The sequence below is a fragment of the Vipera ursinii genome (genome assembly GCF_947247035.1).
Source record: "Vipera ursinii genome assembly, chromosome: 4".
Lineage (NCBI taxonomy): Eukaryota > Metazoa > Chordata > Lepidosauria > Squamata > Viperidae > Vipera > Vipera ursinii.
The window spans coordinates 48,782,739-48,800,862 of NC_139514.1; the positions used below are offsets into that span (position 1 = coordinate 48,782,739).

The 18,124-nt window shown below is 39.8% G+C and overlaps 1 protein-coding gene across 2 annotated transcripts in view; it reads right to left on the minus strand.

The window, feature by feature from the left end:
- Positions 1–16,158, minus strand: part of APP (amyloid beta precursor protein) — a 120,231-nt gene extending 104,073 nt beyond the window's left edge. For both annotated transcript variants that reach the window (XM_083361821.1, XM_083361820.1), the window contains exon 1: positions 15,921–16,158. In XM_083361821.1, coding sequence (XP_083217947.1) covers positions 15,921–15,980 — 60 coding nt within the window. In that variant the 5' untranslated portion in view covers positions 15,981–16,158. The remainder of the gene's footprint in view (positions 1–15,920) is intronic.
- Between the last annotated feature and the right edge of the window lie 1,966 nt (positions 16,159–18,124).

Here is an 18,124-nt window from a genome sequence, read left to right on the forward strand (position 1 = left end):
ACGTGCGTGCCCACAGAGTGGGCTCTGAGTGCCGCCTCTGGCACCCGTGCCATAGGTTCGCCACCACTGGCATAGTTCACGCCACCTGTTTCCTTCTCTTTTAAAGCTGTCCTCCGCATTCTGTTTCTCTTCCTAACACTGTTTTGTCACTTCCAAGTAGCATGTTGCATAGAAGAAACAACTGTTGCCAGTGGTCTGAATTTACCTGCCTGCACAGGCCTTATGACATTAGGCCATGTTCTTAACAAATTAAACTAAGGGCAGCAGCCCGCCCTTGCACGAAAGTGTGATTAATTTAAAATGTAACATTTTCAGTCTTTTTCTCAGAAACCTGCCTTCCTTCAGCTCATTCTTATAATGGTGAACAATAGCTTAATATTTTCTCCTGTTATTATTTCAAAAGATATCTGCATTGCAGATAAACTGGCATTATTGAACGCAACAATAAATGTTAAGTCCAGCTATGCAAGCTTGGTGATGTTGAAACCCTTGTAAGATTAGATAAAAAGAAAGGATCAGAAAGAATATTAGAGCAGTTTAATTCATATGTAGAACATGATTCCGGAGGGAGTTGGGGCTATGTGATACATGCAGCTACCACAAGTTCAAATTTATCTATTCAAAAGACTTATATCCATACCCATATCCATACTTGGCAACTAACAACAATTTAAAGCACCAGCAATAATAAAAAGCAAAATTAGATAACTATAATTACCCTCAAAAAATTAAGCAATAGAAAGTATAATAAACGCAACTGATTTTTAACTTTTATTTTTATTGAACTGCTTGCTTAATTCCACATAACACATGTTTAATCTGAAACCCTTCTCTTTTTATAGGTGTGCTATATCTAGGTCACATTTTGGATTAATATCCTAATAAAATATCAAGTCAACAGAAGTGAGTACCTGCAAATGGTTTTCCCCTGTTTGATATATAAGATTAAAAAGATAAAGATTCTCTTGACTGAAACACAACTCCTGATGATTATGTGGAAGTGGACATTTTCTTGATAGCAATACAAAAGCTGCTTGACATTTCTTTCTTTCAGGATATGTTGTTGCTTTATTTCCATCATAGAAGACTATGCATTTTATTAAATATGAATAACCTGAAGATATAAAAAGATGAATATCATATATTTTCTGACAATTGAAAGTGATGAAATATCATGACCAATTATAATGAATTCAAAGAATCCGATTTTAATTCAGTCTATATCCAATCCAAAGCATATACCTCCAGTCCAAACATACTATCTTCCATAAAATAATCCTAACTGCAACACAGCTCCTTCCTCCACAGTCACTCACACATGACACTTGATTGTAGAAACCTAAAAATATGCATTATTTAATTCTACTTTATAAAGAAAACTAAGCATTCTGCAGAAACTAAGATTTAAATACCAAAGCATAAGAAATGCATTAAGAAACCTTTAACCCCTTTAATATAGTAAGCATTACCATACAAAGTGGATTTTTCCCCCCTCAAGATAATGCTAATTATCAATCTGCACCATCATCATAGAATTCCTTTTCTTCCCAAGGAGAAATTCAGACAAGAATGGCTATTAAGTTTAGGATAGCAATAATTGTGCATGTAAGTATTAACATACAATTATTAAAGTGTACTTTACTATGAGAATTCTTTTGTGCATAAAAAAGTAAGTACAAGAAACAGCTTGTTTCAGGTCTGTATCTGACCTGAAAATGTAAGCTGAAGATGCTTTACAGTAAAATTATACCTGAGCAGGTGCAGAAACAGCAGGAAGAATTTTTTTCTCCACTGAAGTGCCATTCTCAAACAGATGGTTTCTTAGAGGCATTACTATATACTGTAATAAAAACAACTATGCATATGCCTCCACTTGCAATATTCTTTTTATTTCCAGTGGAGGATACTTTATTGTATTAACAATATATTTGCAAGTTTAATCAAGTAATTTGTTCAGACATTGCAAATCTGGGCTAAGCAATTTATGTATCTAAAGAGTATAGACTTTATGCACCCCAGATATAAAAAGAGGACAAATTTTCCTATATTCACTGAGCAGAGCTATCATCTTTCAACAGATCAACATTTTTATAATACATCTCAAGAATTATTCAATGCCTGTATTATCTTCACAAATTATTTTGAAATTATGGCATCAACAAAATGAAAAACAGCAGCTTTTTAAATGGCAAACAATGCCGCACTACCTTTTTATGTTTCTGTGTTCATAAAGAAATAATTAGATACAATATATGTGCTTGAATAAAGCCTACGCTTGAAGAAAACCCTCATTTCTTGGCTAGCCAAAAGGATCTAAGAGATACTGCAAATCATTATATTTTTGTAAAAACACATCATACTATTTTTTCCATTGGGCAAATTTATCTTACAATCAGAAACCAGTGTCACCTACAAAGTGATCCACATGCCAAACTATGCTGAAAAGTATTTCGAAATGTTCCCTCATAGATACTCCACACTATTCAAGAAGGAAATGGATACCTGATACCATACTATGAGTGGAGACTGAAATAAGACTAGGGGAGCAAACAACAATTTATTGGTCATGCTGGGCATTTACAAGAATATCCATCTATTCAAAGAGGGGAAGATGCACATATGTATGCACACTTAGTGGACATTCCAATTTTGGCAATCATACCTTGGTGAAATGGCAATCACTTTTAACAAAGCAATATGAGAAGCACAATCTATACAGAAGATATTCTGAGAAGCAAAGTATTCACTTGTAAGCTATCTAGAACAGACATGTCAAACACAAGGCCTGGGGGCCGGATCCGGCCCGCGAAGTGGTTTCATGCGGCCCGCGAAGCCATCCTGGAAACAGTGAGGGAACAGCCCCCACTGCCTTGGCCCTGGCCCAGAGACCCTCCTTCTGCCAGAGACCCTCAGATCTGTCCCACTCCTGCCGAGGCCCCCATAGGCACCCTTGATGCGAACGATGTAGAGCTGGCCATGCCCACCCAGTAGGCCATACACACTCTAGCCACTCCCACCCAGTAGGCCACGCCCACCCTGGCCATACCCACCCGGCCCCCTGAGGGCAACCGCAATGCTGATGCGGCCCTCAATGAAATTGAGTTTGACACCCCTGATCTAGAAAGAAGTCAAAAACTAGATAGAGCCAAATGCCGACACATTTAAATATGCTGATCATCATTAGCTTGTGAACTACATTCTCATAGGATTCTCTGAAAGCAAAGATAGTAACAGAATAACAGAGTTGGAAGGGACCTTGGAGGTCTTCTAGTCCAACCCTCTGCTCAAGCAGGAAACCCTGTATCACTTCGGACAAATGGTTTTCTAGTCTCTTCTTAAAAACTTCCAGTGTTGAAGCATTCAAAACTTCTTGAGCCAAGTTGTTCCACTGATTAATTGTTCTAACTGCCAGGAAATTTTTCCTTAGTTCTAGCTTGATTCTCTTTGATTAGTTTCCATCTGTTGCTTCTTGTCCTGCCTTCAGGTGGTTTGGAGAATAGCTTGACTCCCTCTTCTTCTTTTTGGCAACTCCTGAGATATTGGAACACTGCTATCATGTCACCCCTTGTCCTTCTCTTTATTAAACTAGACATACTCAATTCCAGCAACCGTTCCTTATATGTTTTAGTCTCCAGTCCCCTAATCATCTTTGTTGCTCTTCTCTGTATTCTTTCTACAGTCTCAGCATCTTTCTTACATTGTGGTGACCAAAACTGGATGCAGTATTCCAAGTGTGGTTTTACCAAGGCATTGTAAAGTGGTATTAACATTTCATGTGATCTTGATTCTATCCAATACCTTGCAACAGATTTGTTATAGGTCAGTAGCACTTGCAGAAGGCTTGGAGCCCACCTACCTGCCCTCCAGCAAACTGTTTCTATTGCTAGCTCAAGCCTTCTGAAATAACCAGCTTTGACTCATAGATGAACACAACATAAGAGTTTGTACAAAGAAGAAATAGAAAGAATTCCAAGCCTGATCAAGTCCACTTCACGGGGGCTGAACTGGAATAAAAAAATGAGTTCTGGATTACATACCTACATAGTTCTGTGTTGGTAAGGAGAAGCAAATATTCTGTATGTTTCTGTTTATCATTTCCATATCCGCCCCACTTCTCCTTTACTATTAATTGTACCATAGCATTGCTTTTTCGACTAGGATTATACAAATACTGTGAAAAGTTTATAAACCACTACTTTTCAACTCATTAAAGTAGTACTGTCTTTTCTCAGGCTTGCGCAGCTGCTTTAGAAGTTGCTTGTAGCTAGTTCTACTTACACATGCATGTACAGCCACCTTATCTGGCTGTTAATGTGGTCATTTTTTTTATTACACACACACACATGAACAGTTGAAAGTAGCATCTAAAGCAGCTATGCTAGCCTGAAAAAGAAAACAAGCACTATAATAAAATAAAAAGAGGTGCTTCATCCATGCTATTATATTGTATGTTGTACATGATCTTAATTTCTTTACTTTGCTTTATTTTCCAGTGTTTTTCCATAATGTACAGTAAGAGGATTCAATTATACCCAGATTTAAAACCAGATGCAATACAGAAGCTGTTTCTGTAATGATCCTAAGCCATAGAAAAATAGAAGAGCCAACAGGAAGAAAAAAAATGTGTGAAACTTTAACATACTTCTCGTCCTAGCTATGACTGAGAGATAGAGCTGAAGAAGCTTCTTGGATGAGAAGCGAAACATCTTCAAAGAAAAACAAGAAAGCCCAGTTAACGCTTGAAAAAAGCACCTTTGGGACAATCATGACCTGGATGACTAAGATTCCCACTGACTTGGGAGATAAGGAACATCATACACCAAATTTTGTGGGCATCAAGTAATGAAGGATATCCAGTTCTTAATATGGAATATACATGATACAAATGTCACAGGGAGCAGCAGCCATTCAACAATCTTAGGCAGTGTTTGGATTCAGCAGCTCTGACACAGAAAGAAGGGAGACAAATAAATGGCTTACAGGGGATAAATAGTTTATAGGATAACGTGCAAGCATCAGACCATATGGGCTTGTTAACAAATTAAGACTGTTCTTGCACACAGATGATAATTGAAGACTTCCTTGGCTAATGCAATTACTTCACTTTCATAAATTTCTCTGTTCTATTTATATAACTTCTCTTTGTATCTTCAGCTAAAGTAATTTTGCAATAAACACGATGAAACATTTTTACTAATTTGCTGAAAAGTAGATGCCTTATAACTCATACCCCAAGCCTCTTTTCTTTTCTAGAAACGACCCGCTGAACAAGTCTGCCTACTAACATTCATTAAATAAAATGTTCAATTAAATGCAAAATTATATTCTTGAAGCAAGATCCAGTAAAACAATTCTGGTTTTAACAGAGGGAACAGATTTTGATTGTGCCAAAATCTTACCATCAGGGTAATTCTAATGTATACCAACTGAGTAGAGTTCAGCTAAAAACAATACCGATCATTACTCCAGCATGCAAGGTGACAAAAGATGTTGGCTATTAAGGAAATTATAAGATAAAATTTCTAGGAGTAGGGAAAAGATCACACTACAAATAGTGTTTTCTGTATGACATTTCCTTATAAAACAATTTAAATTTACAATGCATTTTCTCTTTTGGCTTTCTAGTCCTTGGAGTAAAGTTACTGCATTTTTAAGTAGTTATTCCACATTCCTCAGAAAGTACATCTTGTCCCGCCTTTTCCTCACTCAGCCATCTCTGTAGCGGTGAACACCTTACCAAGTTTTTTTTTTATCACACACTGTGTTATACCAGGATTTCTACCTTTCACTCTTTTTGATACCTCCATTTATTTTGTTATTTTGAATTCTGTAAAAAATATCCTACATCTGTAGTTAAAAGTCACAGGTTCAGTTCTACCATAATTCTGCTTTGTGTAAAGGCTAGTACCTGAGCCGGTGGCAACATAAGAAAACTTAGACAATGAGCAACAGATACTAGACAGACCAATATAAACTTTTCTGTAGTCGAGAGCTTTTAATGCAGGGGTGTCAAACTGCCACCCCGGGGGGCTGGACGCGTCACCAGGAAACCACGCCCACCCCATTGCTGGATATGTTGCACAATGTCATGTGACATTGCAAGCTTGACATGTCTGTTTTAATGAATCAAGACAATTTCATGTCAGTTTAATTATGATGTTTAAGTGATTATGTAAGGAAATATTCTGTGTAACCCAGATGAGCAATAGTCCTTGAGGGTATCAGTGTGGAAACCAAATATGTTATTTCAGGGCTGCTAATCTCTAGAAACAAAGTTTGGTGTCATTGGTTCATAGCCTTCAAAATGCCTGAACTGGGCAATCAATTATTCCAATAAACCAGTATTTGTCTTAGCAAAGGATGTGAGTTGGATTGTTCCCCAGGACTCCTTCAGCAAGCCATACTTTCCATAAACAACTATCCAGTTCCCATTGTATACTTTTCTTAAGAACATAACAGGGCTTCAGAAGGAAGGCATTGACTAGAGGGGTCATTAGCAGGTCAGAATAAATCCACATTTAACACCACTCATAAAGTAAGTCTATAACTGGGAATATGGGAGTACACTTTGAAGAAAAAAGACATCTGCTTTTCATAAAGAAATCCATCCACACAATTAATCGGAATGCTACACTTTTCAACTATCATGGTTAGAGCAGAGTCTTACAGTTAACAGAATATGATATGGTACAATTCACAGATTCTTCTTCACTGGTAAGAGAATGTATATTTGGTAGGACTTCACTGAGCTATAGATTTTCTATAGTCAAGTCTTTCTCAATGAGAAGTTGTTTTGGGAATAGGAGATGACCTTGAGAGGCATGAGGAAGAGTTGCTAGCCACTAAGACAATAGTCAGATAAGCAGGGCTTGAACCCAAGCCAAGAAAATAATGCCTCCGACTGTGTGGAACTTTCTTGGGGAAAGAGGGGAATAGATGCTGCCTAGGAAACAATCAGGAAAGAGAGGCCCCAATGGCTTAACAGTCAGAGAAGCAAACTTAGAAAGGGACCAAGCAGTTCAAAGTGACAGGGAGATGTTTGTACTTTCAGACTTACAAGATTCTGTTAATGTAGCCTGACAATAAAGTGGAATTAGCTCATCTAGTTGGTTTTTGTGTCTGGTTTACCTAGTCCTAGAATGTAATGACACAGACAAGTTCTCCCTAGTTCACAGAAAAATAAAGTGAGGGAGGGGGGAAAGCATGTTCAGAATTGCAAGGCTTGTTGCAATTTATTTATTTTATTTGTTAAATTTATTTGCCACCCATTTTGTTTCAAAGCAACTCTAAGTAGCTTAAAGCAAAGCACTACATCAAAAAGATAAATATTTCTAAAACAAAAATGGAAATTACAATGAAAAAATAAAATATTTAACTGATGGAGAGAGAGAGAGAGAGGGAGGGAGGGAGGGAGGGAGCAGTATAAGCGGAGGAGGGAGGTGGAATTTTCTCTTCATTCATCACCTCCAGTGTGATTCTCACCAGTTGGAGCCCCAAGGCATCTGCCAAAGCCTTATCTTTTGGCCCTTTTGGATGGTCAGAAGGGTGGAAGCCAATCTCACCTCAAGGGGGAAGAGGTTCCAAAGGGCAGGCACCATGGTAGAGAAGCCCTTCCCTTGGACCCCACCAACTGCAATTCCTTGACTAGCGGGGCCAGCAGCATATCTCCTCTGCCAATGCAGATGGAGCAAGCCAGACCCAGTGAGGACAGACTGTTCCTCAAAGTAACCTTGACCTATGCCATGCAAAACTTTAAAGGTAATAACCAGCACCCTGAATTGTACCTGGAAGCAAACTAGCTTGCAGAGCAGTATGTTGTGATTCAGCGTCAGCCTGTGGTTTCCGCAGCTGAGTCAGACAATTCTGAAGAGGAGGAGGAGGAGGGGTTTGGAGAGCCTTTGGTGTCAGAGGAAGGTTCTGATGCACCGCAGAACTCTCAGCCAGGCCCCTCCCATCTTGTTCCTCCTCAGACCCAGCTGTGTGAGCCTGAAAGATTGGAAGAAGATGATCCACAGCTGGCTCTGTTCAGGGACGCTAGGAGCAGGAAGCAATCTAGCAGAACTGAGCAAAGGAAAGCAATGAGGCAACTCAGGAGAAGGCAATGAGAAGCCACGCCTTGAGACTGCTGTTTAAAAGGGGAACGTGTGGGAGGTGCTGGTTGCTGAAGGCAACGGTTTGAAGAGCTTCTGATAAAGTCTTGGTCTGTATTTGTTTAACTTTTGTTTGAACCTTTTTGTTTAGCTTTTGCAAATAAATTTGGTTGGATTAGTTCCAGCCTATTGAATATAAAAAGGGGTTGTCCCTGACATTCTAACAGGGCCGGTCGTAGGCTGGAACAGAACACAGTAGTGTAACATGGGCCACCTTAGGGGATACAACAACTGCCTGTGTCACCACACTCTGCACCCATTGAAGCAATAAAAATAGTCCCGACTGATATCATATTTCTTAGACTGGTCTACCTTGTAGAACTCACAGAAGTACTCATACAGTTCTAAAAAACTATTTTGAAGTTTTAGGCATTAATGGCAACCTACAATTATGGAGTTAATGAAAAAAGGCCTAGTATACGGAATACAGACCCATCAAGAAACTGGACCTCACTTATGTATGAGGCGCCATATTTGTAGGTTTTATACTTCATTTAATTGTCTGCCATTTCAATTACTTCAGGTCTTACATCCAGACACATGCAAAATCAAGCTGCCAATTTAATCCCTGGGAGTTCGATTAACCATAAAACTGGAGTCAACTGGAATGAAAGAGTTTATAATTCAATTCAAGCTTATAACTCCTAAATATTAAAATTTATTTTAATATTTATTTCCAATGTTTTAGGGCATTTAAAAAAACTAAACACTTGTATAGTCTTTAAACAGTGAAAAAAATAACTGATGCCCAATTTTTACTGTATTCATTTCATACTGACAAAATTAATTCCTTACATATCAGATCATCAGTTTAGCCTAAAAATAAAAAATAAAATAAAATCAGTAAGTGGAAATATGTTTGGGAAACGAACCTCATTTTATTCAACAAACTAATACCAGTACAGTATTTATCTTCTCAATTGGAATTGCAAAAAACACTCTGAAGAATAGTTAGAAACTTCAAATAGAAATTTTGATTCTGGGATTCCCAAATTATCAACTCTGATTTATTTTGAAACATAAACATGGCATTCATGGCAACTCTGAAATGACACACTTCATAACAGTGTTACCTACTTAAGTAGAAGAATCATTAGGGACATTTAGTATATTTTTAACTAGGAAAAGGCATATATTAAAACATGCTGGGAGGCAGCACAGCTATTTTGAAACACATATTAAATAACCTAACCTTCCTCAGTGATATTTTAGTTATCTTAGCAGTAATTCATACGCTTCTCTTTCTCCATAAAGATGGTCCACAAATATGCATGTTAGTCTGATGCAACATATCCATTCAAACACCACTTTCTCTATTTCAACATTAGTGTAGTGCCTGGAGGTAAGCTTCACATGTGCAGATTACTGTTAGGAAGAACAGGCAGCTATTATCTTTGAATATATCATATCAATTTGCACTGCAACATGCAGAGCTAAAGACAGAAAGTAGTTTTCCTATGAAGTACTTTAAACTTATATTTGTTTTAACATATTTATGTGGCCACACGTCTATCAAAGCTACTTTGGGCAGCAAACATAAATAGAGAAGAAAATCACAATTCATGGTGCTGGGGTTTTTTGGGTTGTTTTTTTTTTGCTGCTTCTAGTCAGTGTTGACTCCTGGTTCCTGCCATCTTCTTGGTAAGATTTCAGAAGTGCATTGTTTGCTTTCTAGGGCTGAGAACAATTAGCCCAAGGTCATCCAGTTGGCTTTGTGCCTAAGATGTGATTAGAACAGTTTCCCACTTTCTATTCTGACGCCTTAACCATTAACCAAACTGGCTGTCAAATAGAAAAATACAGGTCGCTAAAAAGCCCTCTCTAACAACTGATACACCTGCACCCATATTAGAGTTCAATTAGCATCCTGATCTCACGTTCTGGAAGGCTGGCAGTGTCACGGTCATCTATGATTTAAACTTGAGTCTCTTCCATAAGACAGGCATCGTATCACAGAAGGCATGCTTTCCAGGACCTATCAAGTGACACTACTTCACCAATGGGACCTACAGCATGCCTACTTGACCCGGTCAGGTGATCTGGACATAAACCAGTGGGGATTGGTAGTTTACAGGAAACCCAACCCCATGCCAACAAAGGTGACAACCAGCATCTGAAACTGAGAAACTGGACGAAAGCCTGCAGCTGAGGGAGCAGTAGTCTTACTCAGGCACAATATTGTCCATATTACTACATTCTGAATCATCTGAAGCTTCTCAATTCTCTTCAAGGATAATCCTACGTAGAGTATGTTGTAATAAGTCAAACAGGAAGTGATTAAGGCATTATTTGATGCATTATTCACTTGTAATGCTGACACAACTGGGATGAGATGGCGCTTACCCATTTCAGTACTTTTTTTAGGAAGAGGAAAAACTCATTTAATGAATAAATCAAACTGGTGGTTCACACAACATGCTAAGCCACAAACAAGTGGCTTAGAAGTCCAACCTTTGGACTTTTAAATGTGTAACATACTTCTCTGCTAAAACTGTCATTCAGTACTACTGTGGCCAAGTGTGTGATAGACCCTACTTTCTGGTTATGTTAAAGGCCTTTTATGATTAACTGCTAATTATGTTTTATTTTTAAAGTTTCTTTTAGTAACAATCTATGTTTTTATTTATATTAAATTGTGTACATCCCAGAGTGAGATGTGTGGCCATATAAATTGAATAAATAATGAAATATTGCTGAGAATTATTGCTGTTGTTTGCAAAAGAAGCTGTATGAAAATGACTACATTAGTGGAAAGGTGAATTTGGGATTAGTTTCCCTTTTTCATACAACATATAGTGGGATGAAAAACTGCTCTGCTAAAAGCAGAAGACATACAGAGAGTGACACTTGTGAATTTATAATGATAAAGAGCAGTCATTCATATTCTTAAGCATATAAATATTATGTCATATTCATGCAGTATAAATCCTCAAGAAAAAAGAGCAAGAATGGATTTATTTCAAAAGAGTGAGAAAAGGTCATTTATGCACAGATGGCTAAGCACTATTATAACCAATATTCACTAGATCATAGCTCAAACTTTTCGATAATTTCCCCATTGAACGCAGTAGTTGCTGTTACTAGGTTAAAATTTTCACTTAATCCATAAGAATATGGATTTCATCCTTTTAAAATTAATGATCATAGGACAAATTTTATCTCTCAGAGTTTATACATATGGTGGAAACTATTTTTTTCTAAAGTAGAGAAAATGGAGGTCCAGAATTTCACTACACAACTAATACATAGCCTATTTATGTGGTTTACAATTATCACTAAAGCTATTTTTCCTTTAGGTAAGCGTGTACCATAAATGACACATAAAAATGTATTTTGAAAGGATATCAAAATAAAATGATGGACTTTCTTAGACTTATTTGCTAGCTGACTTGAATAGGAAAGGGATACATACACATGTAAAGTGATTTAAGAATTGATTCATTTCTTAACACACATTTTTGTTTAACAATTGTAGAACAGTATTTCAGTGCTATCATCATTAGCAAAAGCAATCCTGAATGATAAATATAAAATCCAATCATTTGCTAAGTACCGGTAAACATTATATTATCACATATTGAACACGTTTAATGCATCACAAAATGAAGCATATCAGCTAACCCTAGAGTTTGAAAACTGACATGTTGTAATACTAGTATTAAAGGCATTTTCATAAAGCAAGTAGATATGGATTGCCCAACACCCTTCCTAGATTTAAATTCCTTCTGTTATCATAAAATATCTTTGTAACATATACCAATTCAAACTCTCTAGTCCAGTGGTTCCCAACCTTTTCTATACCCTACACCCCTAGAACTCGATATATTCTCGCACCCGTTACAAAAGTTCAAAATAACGGCAATGAATTATACAGTATAATTTTGAAAACCCAAGTTTTTGCACCCCTGGAATATCATCTCGCACCCCTGGTTGGGAACCCCTGTGTCTAGTCCATAAACAATCTAATTCATAGGCAGGACCTGTCAAGTATGAACAACAAAACCATTTAAAGGATGTACTTTCAAGCAGAAGAATGCAATTTTCACCATCACCTGCAATATACCCCATACCAACATATGTCATAAATAGGTTGACATATATTGGTATGGGATATCTAAACTATTATTTAAGCTTTTATACATAAAGCTATATTTAATTCTCTAAAAAGACAGCTCAGACTAAGATAGTAAACACATTTTTATTTTTCAAGTTTTTACTTTCAAAAAGCTAAAACTTCCTTTCTCATTACCAGTCTTCGAATTATTTCAATGTTTAACAAAAATCAAAGTGTCACAGAAAGTTGTAATTAATTTTTTTGTATTTTTTTCTTTATAAAATAAATCTTTGTCAAAACATTGCAAAGATAATGAAATCAAACCATAATTTCCAGCAATACTCAGAAAAAGAGGGAACGGGGTAGAGGAAGGAAGAAATGCATATCTATTGAAAGGTAAATTACATTTTCATAAAATAATGGTTTTATTCATAAAACTACAAAAAGATGGTCATACAAAGTTATATATGCATTTGTACACCGGCAAGTGTGCTCCTTTACAAGGTACAGCTAAACAGTCCTGTCTTTCTCATGAAGTGGGTATATAAACTGTATCCCACTCATTTCCAATCTGTTGTATTCCAGGTGCTTTGACTAAATAACTTCTACTATATTCGGCTAAGGAGAGAACAAACAGTATACAGACCTTATACCTTAAATGCTAACCACATACCACACAAAACAACAATGAAATCAACCACATGATGATTGAATATATGTGAACCAACACATGGCTTAATACATGTAAAATTGACTAAGTCTGCTCCATGGTATGACACCTGTCACATAACTCCTGTAAATTTTATTAACATATAAAATAGACTTAATCTTCTTTGAAGAGTTGTCGGTTGTGAAGTGCAAGGAGTTGGGAGAAATATCACGAAAATCAACATAAATTCATTGGACAAGGTGAAATAAAAAAGCACCAATTTTTAAAAATTGAACAAAAATTTAATTCCTAGCCTTTTACAGACTTCATAGGCAGGCCTGAACACGTTTTTCAGCAAGTATTAGGTCTATTAATAAATTTCACCACTATAGAAAAAACACTCAAGCCTCAAATACAAACAATTTGAAAAGCATTTCTATTAGATAATTGGCATGTGAAACTAAATCTAATGCTTAACAAACAGATCATCTAGTTGTTCTTTTGAAGACTGTTTTCTTTAGATTGTCCACCCACACAATATTAGTTAAGTATCCTACATCACCACTGTATGCATTGTGACTTCAAAATGAATCACATTCATTTAATTGGGATTTCTAGAACAAGTGTGCATAAAATAGAATTATAACCTCAATATGCCATCCTATACTCACCTACTAAGGAATTAAACTTAATGAAACTCATTTGCATCAACAAATTCAAGACCTAACGCACTGATGGAAAGACAACTCAGCCTGAAAGCAAGGATGCAAAATAGGTAGAGATTGCTTTTCTTCCTTCTGCTCTTCTGAGAGTTAAAAAATAATTCAAGTGAATCAGCCTTCACAAATTTAAAAATTCACATTTTACATCCATACCTATCACAATATTCCTTTAAATGGTAACTAGTATTATGCAAAAAATGGGGAAAAAATAGTTATGGAAAATAAATGTAAGGCCTATGTGTACTTTTGATCTGTCACTCATCAAGGATTGGGTCAATTTCACATGTTTTTTATCCACAGAGCCTTGTCTCAATTTTCTGTAACTAACAAGGAGGAAACGCTAGTCAGTTTCAGCTCATTGGCGGGCAGTATGTCAGAAGGAGAACCAAATTTTATTTCAAGCTCACACTATTTCAATGCAAGCTAAGATCTTGAACCTACCTTTTGCAGGCCAACACACAGGATACCCATCCCATCAAATGCCTTAACCTTTAGGCTCAAGGAATTAAATTCCAAGCCTCTCCATTTTTATTTTTATTTTTAGAGTTTTCAAAGAGGGTGTGGCAGATTTAGATCCTCTTTTGCCAATGCCAGCAAAAGAGAACCAGTCTACCTGGAGCGGTTTCAGCCCGACGGTTTGAGTATAAACCGATTCTGCAAAAATTACAGCAACAAGGAAGATGGGGGGCGGGCGGGGGAAGAAACAAGGGGTGTAAGAGAGAGAACTAAACGCCAAGTCAACTCGCGGGAAAACAGTCTCCTGTTTCTCTGGCGTTTCCTCTCTTTCTCACCCATCCATCCCCTTTTTTCTACTCCGGATGCTGAAGCCGAAAAAAACATTCCACACGGCATTCACCACCTGATGGGGAGCTGACTGAAAGGAAGAAGAGTCGAGTTGTTCAAACACCTAGCGGTGGGAGGGCTGCCTCGGTCTGCAGCTTTCATTACAGCGTTTCCTTACTGCACTGCAGAGGCGCCATCTTCTCGCTCTCCAGCTTCGCTCCAACCCATTTCCCTTTCGTCTGGTTTTCCCAAACTCCCCTCCTTAAGAGGGAAGCCTCCAGGGTGTACGAAGCGCGTTCTCTCCACACCGAAGGAAAACCCCTCGTGGGATTTGGACAGATTTCTTTACTCCCCCCCCCCCAAAACCCCGCATCCTCCCAGTCCCGCCGCCCAAGTCTGCAACCCACCCGGGGATAAACTGGACGACCTTCTTAAACGGGGGGGGGGACCCATCATAACGCCCCTTTTCTCCCTGACGGGGAAGCACGGAGGGACAGAGAGGTCGCAGCTGGTGGGAGCAAAGCCCCCCCCCGCCTGCCCGAAGGCGAGGAGGGGAGCTGCTCCGCAGGAGCCGCAACGCATTAATGCCTTACTACCGAAGTTGGTCCGAGCCAACGGGCACCTGAGCCGAGAACTTACTCCTCCTTTCCCCCCCCCTCCACAACTACGGGAGTGAGGGACAATCCCCAAACGAGCGCCCCTTGTTTGCATTCCCTGTGAGGAGGAGGAGGAGGAGGAACAACGAGGGAAAGCAGTGAGGAGCGGGCAGTAACGAAACGCCTGGCCGGAGAATCGGGTTTCCCGGCCCCCAGCATTAAGGCGACGGCCCCCACCACACACACACACACACACACAAACACACACACACACACCCCTTCCCGATTTCCTCCCCCCCCCCAGCTCGGCCACACCGGACAACCCCAGAAGAAGCGTGAAGGCAACAAAAGCCGCCCGGCGGGCCGGCGACAAGGCTGAAACTCATCTCTGCTCCCGTTCCCTCCTCCTCCTCCTCCTCCCCTTCCTTCGTTCTTTGCAAAGCCAAGCGTTCGAACCCACCGGCTGCCAAGTTGGCGCATTCCCGAAAAGGAGGGATGCGAGGCACAAACAAGGGGCCTCGCCCTCCCTCCTCGCGCCCCCCTTTTCTTTCTCATCCTACGGACCGCCCGCTCCCTAAGTAGCCGAAAAGAGGCAAGACGCCCTTCTTCTTCTTCCCCCCCTCCCTCCCTTTCGCTTCGGAAGCGCCCCAGAGTCGACGGACGCTCGCCCGAAAGGGCTGCCCGAGGCTAGCCGCAAGTGAGGCAAGAGGCATTTTCCGAAGCCGCTCGCGTCCCCATGCCCGCCCCAGCCTCCTCTCTCCATTGTTCAGGCTGAAAGCAGGGATTTTTCAGGAGAGGCGCGAAATCGAGGAACACACCCTTTCTTCTCGAGCCTTCAAGCAGGCCCGCTTTTCATCGGCTAGTTTCGGGGCGAAGCCCCAGCTTAAAGCCGCCGGAACCTCACGGCGAACAAAGACTTTCTTGCCGTAGCAACAGGGGAGAAGGTAAAATTGCCGAGCCGCTTACCTCCAAAGCTCCCGCTGTCCAAGAGGCTACGAGCAGCAGAAAAGCTAAATGCGGCAGCATCGCGGGCAAAGCGGCAGCTTAGGACGCTGGAGCTCAGGCACTAATTTTTAAAATATATGTATATATATAGGGAGACAGTCGAAAGATATCCGCCCAGCCGCCTTGCTTCGCCTCCCCGCTCTGCTGAGGAATGAAAACCGAGCTGCAAGAGCAGCAGCAGCAGCAGCGCTAGCGGAGCTTCGGAAAGGAGAAGGAGAGTCAGCTGATACTCCAACCCGCCCAAAGCGGCGGCGGCGGCGACAGTAGCCGGTCCTTCGCAGAGTCCCCTAGCGACCGAACTGCGCAACTGCAACTTCCATCGTTTGACTCGCGAAAGCCCCGGCCGGGAAAAGCCAAAACAGACGAGCCGGAAGGTTCCCTGCGAGAGACTCTATCGGCGACGGTCTGATGTTTGCTTCTGGCACAACAGGCGATGGGGAGTCGGGATGTAGAACTAGGTCTGAGCGATTGCCAACATTATTCGGTGTAATCACAGTTTACGCCGTTCAGAGTTGTCCCCTGCCCCAAATCGGAAACCAAAATCGATTTTAAGATGGAGGGTTCCTAAAATGAACTCTGCTTCGTTCTGAGGTCATATAATTAGTTCCAGAGATCAAGAGTTCTTTAATATATTTCTCAGACTGGTAAATTTTGGGTTCTTAAAAAAACAAAAAAAACAAGGCAGACCGACAAGCCAGAAGTTGAGCTCTTTCTGGTACAATTCAGCAGGATGAGCAGTAAATGTTGCTAAAAGCAGTGCTTTTTTTTGTAAAAGAAAAAGATGCCGGAACTCACACATGTCATACAACCTGCCTTGCCTACCCTACAAGGTTCCATCCAAAAAAGGTGCCGGAACTCCATTCTGAGCGTTCTATGACAAAAAAGCCCTGGCTAAAAGCATAGGTTAAAGGTTCCCACGCACATGCGTGCTAGTCGTTTCCAACTCTAGGGGCCGGTGCTCATCTCCTTTTCAAAGCTGAAGAGCCAGCGTTTGCATAGTGGTCCCTATTTTTCTACTTGCATTTTTACATGCTTTTGAACTGCTAGGTTGGCAGAAGCTGGGAGGAGTAACAGGCGCTCACTCTGTTACAAGGCACTCGGGATTCGACCCGCCAAACTGCTGATCTTCTGATTGACAAGCTCAGTGTCTTAACCCACTGAGCCACCGCATCCCTTAAAGCAGAGTGTGTCATAATTAAACTGCTCTGGGTAGCTGTTCCTCCTGCTTCTTACTAGTGCAAGTAAATCAACAGATGTACTTAATGCATCTCTTGATTTTATTAGAAACTGGTAAAAGTAATGTTTAAATACTAAAGAGCTAAAACAAAATTAAGTGCCATAAGAACAGCCTCATTTATACTAGTGACATATCCAAAATCACGCATTGTCCCATAATGTTGTGTGTTTCATATGTTTAGAACTGAAAGTGAGATCAGATGATTAGCAATGGCAGTGTAGAGAGGTGGATTTGGGAAGGAATTTGCGGTTATACCCCCTCCCTCTCTGTGGTGACCAGCCAATCTTGGTCTTAGCTATTTTTCTGCCAACTCAGCTCCTTTCCATCTGCACTTCATTTCTCAAATTTCTTTGATTCCCTTTACTCTCCCACCCCACCCACTCATTTTCCTTTTTGTGACTCCAGCTTCTCTCCAGAGTTCCCAAAAGAAAAAAGAAAAAGAACAGCCAATATCACTATTTCTTCTGAGGAAGAAATGGCTTTGAGTTTGTGTTTATTTGGCCACCTTCCTGTATTCATCGTGTTCAGTTAACTTCCACCTTTCTGACTCCGTGTATATTTATTTAGAAGGATTTATTTCCATTTATAAATTGTAGGTAGCATATAATATCTGTAAAAATAGAAGATAGCCACCTAAATTGAACATCAACAGAACCAATAATCAGTCACCAATGCCTGCTAAAACAGGATTGTTCTGATAGCTCTAGAGAACAATTGTTCTTTTGGCTATGCAGAAGGATGCTTTGCAAAACTGTGAGAATAGGGGTTTCAAAGTGATGGTAAGGTTGCTACAGATAAGGATTCTCTTTGGATCCATGTCCCTTAGAATTGCTTTAAATAGATCATTGAACACGAATTCCCAGTTCTTTGTTCAAATTAATCAGAATGTCAGAATATCTAACAATTTGAAGTCAAAGGCAGTTAGTAA